At 38.8% G+C, this 12,981-nt stretch overlaps 1 protein-coding gene and 1 pseudogene across 1 annotated transcript; both read right to left on the minus strand.

Annotated features, from left to right (window-relative positions):
• Window positions 1–523: 523 nt before the first annotated feature.
• Window positions 524–1,946, minus strand: LOC117483476 (P2Y purinoceptor 1-like). Its single transcript, XM_034131836.1, has one exon. It carries the CDS (start codon window positions 1,823–1,825, stop codon window positions 848–850), a length of 978 nt encoding a protein of 325 aa, XP_033987727.1. The 5' UTR covers window positions 1,826–1,946; the 3' UTR covers window positions 524–847.
• An 8,278-nt stretch (window positions 1,947–10,224) lies between these two features.
• LOC117483408 overlaps window positions 10,225–12,981 on the minus strand; it is an 8,270-nt pseudogene continuing 5,513 nt past the window's right edge.

Raw genomic sequence — 12,981 nt, forward strand, 5'->3', positions numbered from 1 at the left:
TAGCTGGATATACTAACATTGCATTGATGCTGGACTTATTTAACAACCAAACTTGTTGTCAGTTTCGTACAGTTAGAAAGCATTAGCCTATTGCATACTGGAAGCAGAATCAAACCATTTAACCGATATTTCTGACCTTAAATAACGGTTGAACTGGGCAAGCAAGACTGTAGCTCTGTGTTACACAGTGTAGCCTATGACCCAAAACTAACTTATTAACCACTGTAAACCGGCGCCGATTAAATCCTTTATCTACTTTATAACTGCGGTACATAGATCACTAACATCAGTTATTAGTCCCGACTCTAGTTACTGTCAATCCTGTTTCAAAGTATTAGGTGGATATTTACATTACATAGCATTTATATAGCTGATGCTTTTTGCATTCGACCATGTGAGTACAACCACAGAAAATGCACAAATAATTTAAGTACATCAACTTCATCAGTTCCACTAATGTAATGCAAGTGCTTCATTTATAGACAGAAAGAAAGGTATATCTAGACAGATATTTTTGCGACATATTTTATTTCTCTAACATGTTCCCTTTTAAGCCAATATACACACATAACAAATGGTACTGGGCTTCCCTGCACCCAACTACAGTATTACATCATTATACTTTAGCTCCACAGCCTTGCTCTAAAGAATACAGTGAAACTTAATAGGCTGTGGTTAATCTTCAGTTCCTGTTTTATAAGCACATTTGTCAGCATGTTGAAACTGCGTCATGTTTTACAAAAACATAAAAAATGTCAATTATTTAGCAGGCAACATCATTCATCTTGTAGTCAATGCATACAACTAGAAAAGTGGCATTCCGCAATTTGTCAATGTAAAGATATTATTATGCAGTTTGTGCTACAGCCACAGAGTTGGAGTTTGACAGAAACAAACGGCTGAACGTCTCACGAGCTCGCAGGAACGGCTGTCTGAGTTGAGCAGGAATATTTTCCTCTCCATGGAGGTAAACCAGAGGGTTGAGAGCACTGTTCAGACACACAAGGCCACGACTTATCTGATGAGCAATGTAGACTCCATCAAACCATTTACGGCATTGTCTCTGTTTGGACAGTACTCTTGCCCAGAGGTTGAGGTTCTTCAACACATGATAGGGGATGTAACAAACGGAGTAAAGAAGAATCAAGATGAACAACAACTTCAAGCATCTCTGTTTCAGTACCTTGTCAGTGGTGTTTGTGCGACAGAGCACAACAATCACATGTCCATAGCAGCCCAGAGCGATCAGGAATGGGATACAAAACCCAGTGAGAGTCCATCCAAGGCTGTACTTCAGGTAATCCTCGACGTAGATCTTACCGGTGGTATCATAACATTTCCCAGTCTTGTTTCCAAACGTTTTGCTGAAGAACATGTCTGGAACAATTTGAATGCTCACCAACAGCCAAACCAAGACTGAGATCCCAACAGAGTGGAGGACAGTTATTCTTCCCATAACTCTCATCGGATGGACAATAGCCAGGTACCTGTACACACTTATGCAAGTGAGGAACCCAATGCTGCCATACAAATTCAGGTTGAAGCAGAATCTTGTTATCTTGCAAAGCACATCTCCAAAGATCCATTTACTCCCCATAAAGTAGTACACCATCAAAAGTGGGAGTGTGAGCAGATACAAAACATCAGCGAGTCCGAGGTTGAGAACAAAAACATTGATGTTTCCCAGTTTCTTCCACTTCTGAAGCAAAGATTTCAAACCCCATCCATTAGCTAGCAAACCAACGATGAAGACTAAGATGTAAACAGGAGGCAGAAATGTGTGTGTAAAGTTAAAGCTGACAGGAGTACAAGAAGACTTATTCATTCTGTATTAAGAGAGCGTTACAACAAATCTTTGTCTCTGTAGATGATTTGGCTTATGAGCAATTTAAGAAAACCTGACATACATGTACGATCTGTTCAAAGAAGACTTCCTTTTTTATGCTCTGCTGTCACAGCTAGATAAAAGTGAGATCAAAGTAAAGTTATGCCAGCATCACGTATGATTTGTCATTTTGCGAACTCACCACAACTGTTTGTTATTCTTTCCACTATATGACAGGTGGGAGGATGTGGTCTTGAGTGTGAGTATTTCTGAAAGCAGATAAGGACTGTTCGCATGTCCAAAGGTGTAAAACTAAATCTCACCTTATATTAATCCTTATTTACCTTAAAAGTTTTAGCAAACACTTAAAGTGCATACTAATGTATCATTTAAGACATGTAGAAGCAGTTTGGGTGATGCAGGTTTGCTTCGTAATTTAAACAAATGAAAATAAAGGTAAAAGTCTCCCTCTAATGGTAGAGCTCCTACTAAAAACAAGAATTTACCAAGCCTTCTTAAACAGACTTGCAGATTAAGGGAAATATAGTTTAATTGATCTAAATGTTGTTGTTTTTCAATTGAAATGTTTATTAAGGTACACAAAGCAGAATTATACTTAATTGGAAAATGTAACTTTATGTGTACTTAAAGGTGGGGTAGGAAAGTTTGAGACACCGGCTCAAGATTCACTTTTTGTTATATTCCATGGAATGCTCTTAACATCCCGATAGCAATGAATATCTTAAGTGCTTTGACAAAAAATCCATAAAAAAATGTCATCTGTGGAAGCTGTAGTACTGTAAAAAGCACGACCAATCATTTTAGCCGGCCCGGCTAAAATAACTGGATGGCCTACCTGCCTGTCAGCCTTCCATCTGTGCACAAACTTATCTCGTGCCCTCATTGGTCATGTGCGCGTTCGTGTGTGTTGGAGGAGGGGCTCTGTAAGGAAGTGGCAGATTTTTTCCGGCTGTGTATTTTCAAATTCTAGCGATCTCGAGCTGGTTTCTCCAAAATTACCTACTCCACCTTTAATGGTCTTTTATCTTTCATTTATTCACAACAGCATTACTAATACCATTGATTAACGCCAGTTTACCATGTAACTGTGAAACAATACCTCAAATGCTTTTTTACATACACATACAAACTAAGTTGAGAAGATTTGACTTAAAAATATATAGAGGAGAATAGTTTTTATGTTGTTAAGGGCACATTTAAATTAAAGCTCAGGTTTAGATAAGCAAACTGCAAAGACAGAAGTCTACAGTCACACTATGCCACACATTAAAAGATAGATATAAGTCGAGGTCTCAAGTTTCTTTTTGGTGCTTGGGAGCTGTGGTGAAATTAATGTCAAACAATGGCCACAAGGTGGGGTGAAAGTCAAGGTTTTAGCTGATCTATAGCAAAAGGTTTACCACGTGATGAGCACAAAAGTGATTTTTGAGAGTTTTTCTTTGTCAGTGTGTGTTTGCCATTTTGATCATCTTTTTGAGTGAGCAACAATATGAAAAATAACAGGTGGATATATGAGTGACATGAGGATGGCTGATTTGCAGGTGCACTAAACTAACAATTACTGGGCAGTTAGAATGTGTATTTGTCACATGTTTAGGTAAGGTTTATGGAATATAAGAAACCGTCATAATGTTGAATGTTTAGGAAAAAATATCAATAGATAAGAAAAACCATTGAACCACAAGCAGAATACAACATGTTATATTGAAGAATAATATAACCACATTGTGTTTTATTTGCATAGCAAACAAACTGTTAGTATTTCAATTAAATCTGTCCACCTATAGTTTTATCAGTCTTTTTTGTATTCCCGGTGAACTTGAAAATTGCTCACATGAGCTTGTTTTAATCAGTGATGGAGGAAGTATTCTTTCATATCACAGATGAACAAAAGCTTTAAACTGGTTGTCCTAATATAATATAACAGAAGACTAATGCAGGCCGATACATGAGTTGATTTTGGGCTGCTCGTTATACACTAACTGGACAAGAAAGTAAATGACATATTTCTCTTTTTTGCATGCAAGGTTTAAAAAAATAAAAAAATAAATCAGTAATAATGCTGATAGTTCATTAAAAAACATGTAGTGCAACACAAAAGTTACATTTTGGACATGTAATAAAGTGATACAGCCCTGAGTAGTAGCTTGGGAGCGTGGTGATGTTAAATACATAGCCGGTTAACCTTCTAGTGCAATGTACCAAAATGAACACAAGTTTAATATTGGCTGGAAGTACTCACACGTCCATGTCATGTCACCTGAAACAGGGCCGGGGTAAGAGGCAGGATGCAGAGGATGGACGCTTCAGGAAAGACCAGCTGCAGCAGGCGGGAGACCTCCACTCCCTAGGGTCCAAAGAGAGTTTTTTGGTCCTCTTTGTCTCATGAATTCAAATGTCTCCTCAGTCACTTTAATGAACCAAAAGATCATTTATCTCATACCAAGTTAGGTTTCTCTTATCCAACAACAATAGCTAACAACATTGGTGGAGTGTAACTAAATATATAGACTTAAATTATTATAATGATGTACAATATTGAGATACTTGAACGCAGTATCTTAATTGTATGGTACTTTCAGTGGTGTAAGTAACTATGAACATTTAATCAAGTACAATTTTGAGAGATGTGTACTTCACTGGAGCATTTCAATCTTTTGCTACTTTGTACTTCTATCTCACTACAATTCAAAGGGAAAACTGTACATTTACTCTAGTACATTTATAAAAGGTCTTTGCTTACTTTGGTTACTAATTTTTTTTTAATGAATGTTTATGTATGATCACAGATTCATTCAGCTCATTCAGTTTAGTTAACCAGTATCATTTTAAAGTTATTAAAATAAGCCCCACCATTACCAGCTTCAACATTCAAGTGATGTTTCTTTAACGCATCAAAAATGTTAATCCAGCAACATAATAAAACGATGTAGGGCCTATATATTATTTTGAAATAGGAACAATTGCATAATAGCCGCGTTCACACCGGAGTACTTTTCACCGTACTTTTCGCGTTTAGTTCCGTTAGTACCCCTTAATCTCGAGAACTTTTACCCCCATTTTTAGTGCCCGCTGAGAGATCGTACTTTCCTGTGGGTAAAAAGTGCCCCAGTGCTGATTGGCTGGGCGAATTGCAAACCACGCCCCGTACAACTGTGAAAATGTTGTATAGAGCCGCCATTGTTTTTCCTCGCTACAAAAACCCAGCGCACCGACGGAGTTGTTTTTGAAAGCAGTTATGGCAAGCATCAAGAAATGATGAGGAGGTGTCTGCGCTTCTGGAGATCTACGCCGAGGACGCGACCCAGGGAATGCTACTGAAGCCAGTTCAGTAGCTTTCACTCGACCTGGGAATCGTGCACAGCCCCACGGCATACCGGCTAAAAATAAAGAAACTCAGGCAGGACTACAAACGGCGGATTCAGTGGCCAACGATGACGACCACGACGAAGGTAAAATCAACTACATGCACTGGGGTTTTAATCTGCACAATAATGGTCTCAGATGTACTTTTATTTGCTCAGTAGATCAAGCTAGCCATGCTAGGCTGAATAGGCTAACACCGGCCCCGAGCTAGCTACATCTAGCTAGCTAGATATTCTCGGCCGCTATGAAAACGTTTGGACTTGTGAATAACTGTGCAGTGTTTCTGTAATTTGCTTCACTAACTCATGGCACTAATCGTCTGTTTCAGGCGAGGATGGACAACTCTCGGGATTGGAAACAAGCGAGCTTTGCATTCTAGATCACAGCGCTTGCTCGGCCCCCTTACCAGCAACCAAACGCAAAGGTACACACACTGTAACTTTGTCTTGAAAGAACGTTACGCATCGAACTGATGTTCACAATCATGTTTATTTCCTTCTTGGTACAATTATGAAACAGCGTGAAAACGTATTCGCCTAGACCGGCATTTACAAATGTTCGCGCCTTTTTACTCTCTCACAAACATTGTAAACATCCGGGCTAGAGGTCACATGACTTCCGGTACGAAAACTTGCCTCAACAACATTAAACAAAGTTCAAGCATACATGAAGCACAATCCTCCGTGTTTGAACCTCTTAAATCGCTGCATAGCCGATTTATTTGGACTGGATTATCCCAGAGAGGCTAAACATTCTTTATAACACAGTTTCAGATTTGTGAAACCTTAATTCTATTTGTGAAAATACAAAAAAGAGAGATTTCAGTGCTTTTTCGCATCCTGGCCACATTAGACCAGGTCCTGATCTAAAACCACTATACCTAGACTCATCAAATCTGGACTGGATTATCCCAGAGACTCAAAAGATTCTTTTTAACACAGTTTGAGATTTGTGAAACCTTAATTCTATTTGTGAAAATACAAAAAAGGGAGATTTCAGTGCTTTTTTTACATGTAGACCACATTAGACCAGGTCCTGATCTAAAACCACTATACCTAGACTCATCAAATCTGGACTGGATTATCCCAGAGGGTCTAAACATTCTTTATAACACAGTTTCAGATTTGTGAAACCTTAATTCTATTTGTGAAAATACAAAAAAGGGAGATTTCAGTGCTTTTTTTTACATGTAGACCACATTAGACCAGGTCCTGATCTAAAACCACTATACCTAGACTCATCAAATCTGGACTGGATTATCCCAGAGAGTCAAAAGATTCTTTATAACACAGTTTCAGATTTGTGAAACCTTAATTCTATTTAATACAAAAAACACATTCCTAGTATGTTGTAAAACTACATGGCGACTAAACAGATCTTGTATCTTGCTTATTTTCCCCTCTTAGGAAAGCGGACACGGGATGCGAATTTCTTTGACACCGCCCAGGCGTTGGAGGACCGGCGTGCCGTGGTGAAAGAGTCGATGCACGGGGATCAGATGGTGCTGTTCACCAAGGCCCAGGAAACGGAGGACAAGATGCTCACCAGTTCATTTTATATTATTGTTATTACTGTTATTATATAGTCTTGATACAACTGACACTTTATTTTATATTGATAATGTTAATTTACATGTACAACTTCTATTTTATTTACATTAAAAATGTGAACTTCTATTTACTGTTAAACAGATCCTGTAGCTTGCTTATTTCTCCTGACACTTTATCTTTAGTGACCTGTGTAGCATCCTATACATCACATGTAAGTGATTATTCTGATAACATCATGTTTCATCGGTTATAAACTGGCAAAGCTTTATTTGTCATTTATTTATCATCAATGTTGCAACCTTGTGGAGGAATGGCAGGGGCACATACACAAATATGATAATTTATATAATTTTAAATATTATTTGACCTAAAACTAAATGTTTTTATGATTGTCCTCTGAGGAGGACATGGGGATTTGCAAACCTTTAATTCCCCCCCCCCCATTTTACACAACACAAAACGGAGTCCACTATGGGCCGAAACTAACATGTATGTTTCCATAGTGTTTATGGCAGACGGATGCAGTGGGTCTCAGGAAGATATATAATAAATAATAACGGTGGGTTTGCTGCTGAGCCTATTTACTGTGCATACAACACACCTGGCACAGTTTATTGTTATTATATTGCCACACTGTACACTATTGTAATGTTGCCTGTCTTGACTGGAAAATAAAAGAGAAACAAAAGCACTGTACAAAAGATCAGCTTTATTGTCAAAATGTTTACAATTTACACGCTGTTCAGATGCCTCATAAAGCTGGGTCGCCGGTAAGGCAGTCCATTCGTCCCTGTACTCATTACTTTCACAAAGGTTATGTAATATGCAACATGCTGCCACCTGGATTTTGATCTTGTCCATCTTGCAGTCGTTTCTTTTCATCAAGCACCGCCACCTGCCCTTCAGTCTGCCAAAAGCGTTCTCCACCACCACTCGTGCTCGGCTTGTTTTGTTATTGTACGCAAGTTGCTCAGGCTGCATTAACTCAGTTACAAAGCTGTATAACATGAGCACAAACAGCACAACTTCAGTCGACTCCATCTCCATCATGTCTGAGGTCGGAAGGTAAACAACAGACGCCTAATGTACAGCGAGTGGGTGGGCGTCGCAGTATACACGGGAAGTTTTTCTTCTTCTTCTCTTGTTTTGCAGCGGATTGCAAACAACTTTAAGGTGCATACCGCCACCTACTGTACTCGCCGTGAAGTGGTTTGTGGCCTGCCAGTAAAGCCAAAGCAGAAGAAGAAGAAGTGACGTCAGCGGCTCATTTGCGTAATCTTCCCTCAGGGAAAAGTACTCCGGTGTGAACGCGATCTGTACTAAGTGCCCTGGGGTTAAAAGCGCCGGGGCTCTTAGTGCCGGAACTAAGTACAGGAAAGTACTTGGTGTGAACGCGGCTATTGAGTACCTTTACTTTGGTTCGTAAAGTACTTTTTGAATGCAGGTCTAATACATGTTGCAGAGCATTTTTATATGTAGCATTTTTAGTGTTCTTTTTCTAGCACTAGCTTAGATTAAACAGTCTATGCTAATGTTGCTAGCATGCTAACGTCGCTAGCATGCTAACGCGCTAATTACGATTAGCCATTTTTTTAACCGCATAGCATTGATACTAGGGGTGTAAAGGTTCACAGAATTCACGGTTCGGTACGTACCTCGGCTTGGGGGTCACGGTTCGGTACGGGTTCGGCCCACCTACATTTCTCCAGGCCCACCCACACAATAATTCCTGGCTACGCCACTATGCACAAGTCATAGCTGCGCTAGAAAAATATTGAAGGAACAAAATAAAAACAGTAGCCTACACAACACGGTAGAATCAATAAAAAGCAGTAAAAAACAAACCAAAAAATAAATAAATAAAAGGGTAGTAATAAATAAGATTAAAGTTCTAGGAAAAGGCTCTATTGAACAGATATTTCAATGTCTTGAAAATATTACAAAATAAATAATAAGAAATGTTTAAAGGGCGCATAGTCGTTGAAATATATATAGGCTATGCCAAGCTTCGGTTATTTATTTTGGTCTCTCGGCTTTCATGTCTATTGGCTTCTTAAATACAGTGGGGATAAGCTGTTGAACTGCTGTTGTCTTTTGCCGGGCTCCGGTGATTGGAGCTGGCTGATGCCTTCTGATATGATTTAGCATGTTTGGCATGTGTTACCATTAGCATACCGCACCACTGTCGAACAACGCCGACACACACTGTCCTCGCCCGATCCACCACTCGCACTCCATCGTTATTGTAGTCCAAAGGGAACCCGAAATGTTCCCACACAGCTGATTTAAAAGAAGCAGGTGGGTCTAGCTCCTGTGTGTTATCTGAAATCACCATACTAACTTTTCTTCTTCTTGTATTTTGTTCGTTTTGTTGTGTTTTCTTCTTGTTCTTCATTTGTTGTTTAAGGGCTGCTGGCAAACAGCTTTTAGGCTAAATACCGCCCCCTGGATTAGTGTAATGGATACTGCCCTGAGTTACAGACTTTTTTCCCACTCATAAAAAAAGGCGTATTCGTCGTGTGACTGCATGTACCGAACCGTGACGTCCAAACCGTAACGTCCGAACCGTGGCGGTACGGGACGAATACGGATACACCCCTAATTGATACAGTATTGAAAAACACACTTATTTTTACCTTTTGACGATTGTAATATGTTCTCAATCATATTGTTTAATCTGCTTTGGCTGAAGTTTGCGATATATATTCAGTTGTTCGGACATTGCCGATGTTTATCTGGGCAGTTTACCGGTTGCGGCCCAACGTCTACGTGGACCCCCTTCACAATGACAGGTGTTTGGGCGTTTAAAACCAAAAGAAACGTTTAATTTCTGGTGAAGAATTGTACACCTCCTATACAGTAAATAGAGTAGTGCTTCTCAGTCCCAATATACATACAAGAATATTCTGGATTTATGTAGCCAACTTATTTTAGTTAAGATTAACATTGACAATATCAAGCTGTATATTGTGCAATTATTTATTCTTTTTGGAAAATTCCATATATTTATAAAAAGAAATGGTCAGGAACTAAGCCAACAATTTATTAATGAATTGAATGCTTATAGCACAATCTAAACAGAAAACTAAAACATTTGTTAAGACCTTGAAGTTATTAAATTAATATAGTAACACAAACTCTGGCTTTATCATGCAATAATGTGTTTGATATATTTGTTGTTGTGGTAAAGATTATCAGCATTTGTAGAGTATAACTTATTCTTGTGTTTTTTTATAATAACAGGGTTTAATGAATGTGGATATATTTTTAACCTAAAAACCTTTTCTGACTGGCTGGCTGGCTGTGGTTAATCTTCAGTTCCTGTTTTTTAAGCACATTTGTCAGCATGTTGAAACTGCATCATGTTTTACAAAAACATAACAAATGTCAATTATTTAGCAGGCAACATCATTCATCTTGTAGTCAATGCATACAACTAGAAAAGTGGCACTCCACAATTTGTCAATGTAAAGATATTATTTCCTCATCTGCAGTTTGTGCTGCAGGCACAGAATTGGAGTTTGACAGAAGCAAACGGCTGAACGTCTCACGAGCTCGCAGGATCAGCTGTCTGAGTTGAGCAGGAATATTTTCCTCTCCGCAGAGGGTTGAGAGCACTGTTCAGACACACAAGGCCACGACTTATCTGATGAGCAATGTAGACTCCATCAAAACATTTACGGCATTGTCTCTCATTGTCTCTGTTTGGACAGTACTCTTGACCAGAGGTTGAGGTTCTTCAATACATGATAGGGATGTAACAAACGGAGTAAAGAAGAATCAAGATGAACAACAACTTCAAGCATCTCTGTTTCAGTACCTTGTCAGTGGTGTTTGTGCGACAGAGCACAACAATCACATGTCCATAGCAGCCCAGAGCGATCAGGAATGGGATCCAAAACCCAGTGAGAGTCCATCCAAGGCTGTACTTCAGGTAATCCTCGATGTAGATCTTACCGGTGGTATCATAACATTTCCCAGTCTTGTTTCCAAACGTTTTGCTGAAGAACATGTCTGGAAGACTTTGAATGCTCACCAACAGCCAAACCAAGACTGAGATCCCAACAGAGTGGAGGACAGTTATTCTTCCCATAACTCTCATCGGATGGACAATAGCCAGGTACCTGTACACACTTATGCAAGTGAGGAGCCCAATGCTGCCATACAAATTCAGGATGAAGCAGAATCTTGTTATCTTGCAAAGCACATCTCCAAAGATCCATTTACTCCCCATAAATTAGTACACCATCAAAAGTGTGAGTGTGAGCAGGTACAAAACATCAGCGAGTCCGAGGTTGAGAACAAAAACATTGATGTTTCCCAGTTTCTTCCACTTCTGAGGCAAAGATTTCAAACCCCATCCATTAGCGAGCAGACCAATGATGAAGACTAAACAGGAGGCAGAAATGTGTGTTCAAAGTCAAAGCTGACACGAGTACAAGAAGACTTATTAATTGTGTATTAAGAGAGCGTTACAACAAATCTTTGTCTCTGTCGATGATTTGGCTTATGAGCAATTTAAGAAAACCTGACCTACCATCTGTTCAAAGAAGACTTATTTTTTGATACTCTACCGTCACAGCTAGATAAAAGTAAGATCAAAGTAAAGATATGCCAGCATCACGTATGATTTGTCCATTTGCGAACTCACCACAACTGTTTGTTATTTCTTCCACTATATGACTAGGGTGGTCAACAGGTGGGAGGATGTGGTCTTGAGTGTGAGTATTTTTGAAAGCAGACAAGAGCTGTTCACGTGTCCAAAGGTGTAAAACAAAATCTCACCTTATTTAATTCCTTATGTTAACAGTTTTAGCAAACACTACAAATCCATACTATTATTTAAGACATGTAGAAGCAGTTTGGGTGATGCAGGTTTGCTTCGTAATTTAAAGTGGACCTATCATGCTATTTTTAGGCAATAGCATAGGTCTCAGATATATAAAAATATATAAAAAACATGTCTATGAAGTGTTTTGCTCAAAATACCAAACAGATCACCCATTCTAGCCATGCCTCATACCTCTATCTTGAATGATTGTTTTGTGGTCAGGATCAACACTGAGGGGATTTTTTTTGACACCTTACAAAAGCAGGTCTCCCTTGAAAAAGAGATCAATGATCTCAATGGAATACACCTGGATAAATAAAGGTTTGAAATAAAATGAAACCTTATCTTCTCACCATTTGTTTTCTAAAATGTTTTGAATATCGGGAAGTCCCCTCTTTTTCGTCATTAAATTGAGATTCTACCATGATGTGGGTGGGCGGATTATCACCTTTAAAGGTCACCTATCAAGCTATTTTTAGGCAATAGCATAGGTCTCAGATATATAACAAAATATAAAAAACATGTCTATGAAGTGTTTTGCTCAAAATACCAAACAGATCACCCATTCTAGCCATGCCTCATATCCCTCTATTTCACTTCCTGTTTCAAAAGTGCTGATTGGGGTATAAAGCTCCCTCCTGTTACATTCAGGGTCAAATTGACCCGTTTGAAAGTTTGAAAATCTACGAAAAATACTTTCAAGTATTTTTTTTGTATGAAACTTCTTCTACTTACCTTCATTAGTGCAATAAACAAGTAAAATGAAAATGGTTCATGTCATGCATTTGGAACCCCCCCCTACATGTCTATATCACAGAGATGGTATTCGGGTCAATCTGACCCAACCTGATCTCACCAGAATGCGTGACTCCACCACGACTCCTTAACACTGCATTGCGTGGTGGAGTCACGAACTTTGCTACATTTACGTGTCGGCACCACGCAAACAACGCCAATGTAAAGTGAATGAGGCTCCTTTGTCGTGGTGCACACACGCATTTCTACAACGTCCAGCAGTGAGCTTTTATTCTATAAAACGTTTTTAAAATCTACTGTATAGCTTGTAGTAACTCACAGGAGGCTTCTTTTATTTTATTTGTATTCATAATAATTTTTATTTTTCGTCAGAATGTATTATGGTGCATTATTCACCAATGTTTGTTCTCAAAAAACAATGTATTGTAAGTAATACAACTGTGATTTTTATTAAATTAGTTCGTTTTTAAGGAAGGCCAGAGCTTCAGCTGTGTCAAAGAGATTGTTCCCTTTAGTTAACGTTATTTAAAAGATAATTATATTCCTATTTGATTAAGTACCCTTTATTGTATTACGGACCCAAAGAGCTGAGCGTCCATTCCCATTGGATAACAGAGCATTTTACACCCGGA

Source organism: Trematomus bernacchii, unplaced genomic scaffold, assembly GCF_902827165.1.
Source record: "Trematomus bernacchii unplaced genomic scaffold, fTreBer1.1, whole genome shotgun sequence".
NCBI lineage: Eukaryota > Metazoa > Chordata > Actinopteri > Perciformes > Nototheniidae > Trematomus > Trematomus bernacchii.

Excerpts from the sequence above, each read along its gene's own strand:
- LOC117483476 (XM_034131836.1), bottom strand. The coding sequence starts at position 1,825 with ATGAATAAGTCTTCTTGTACTCCTGTCAGCTTTAACTTTACACACACA.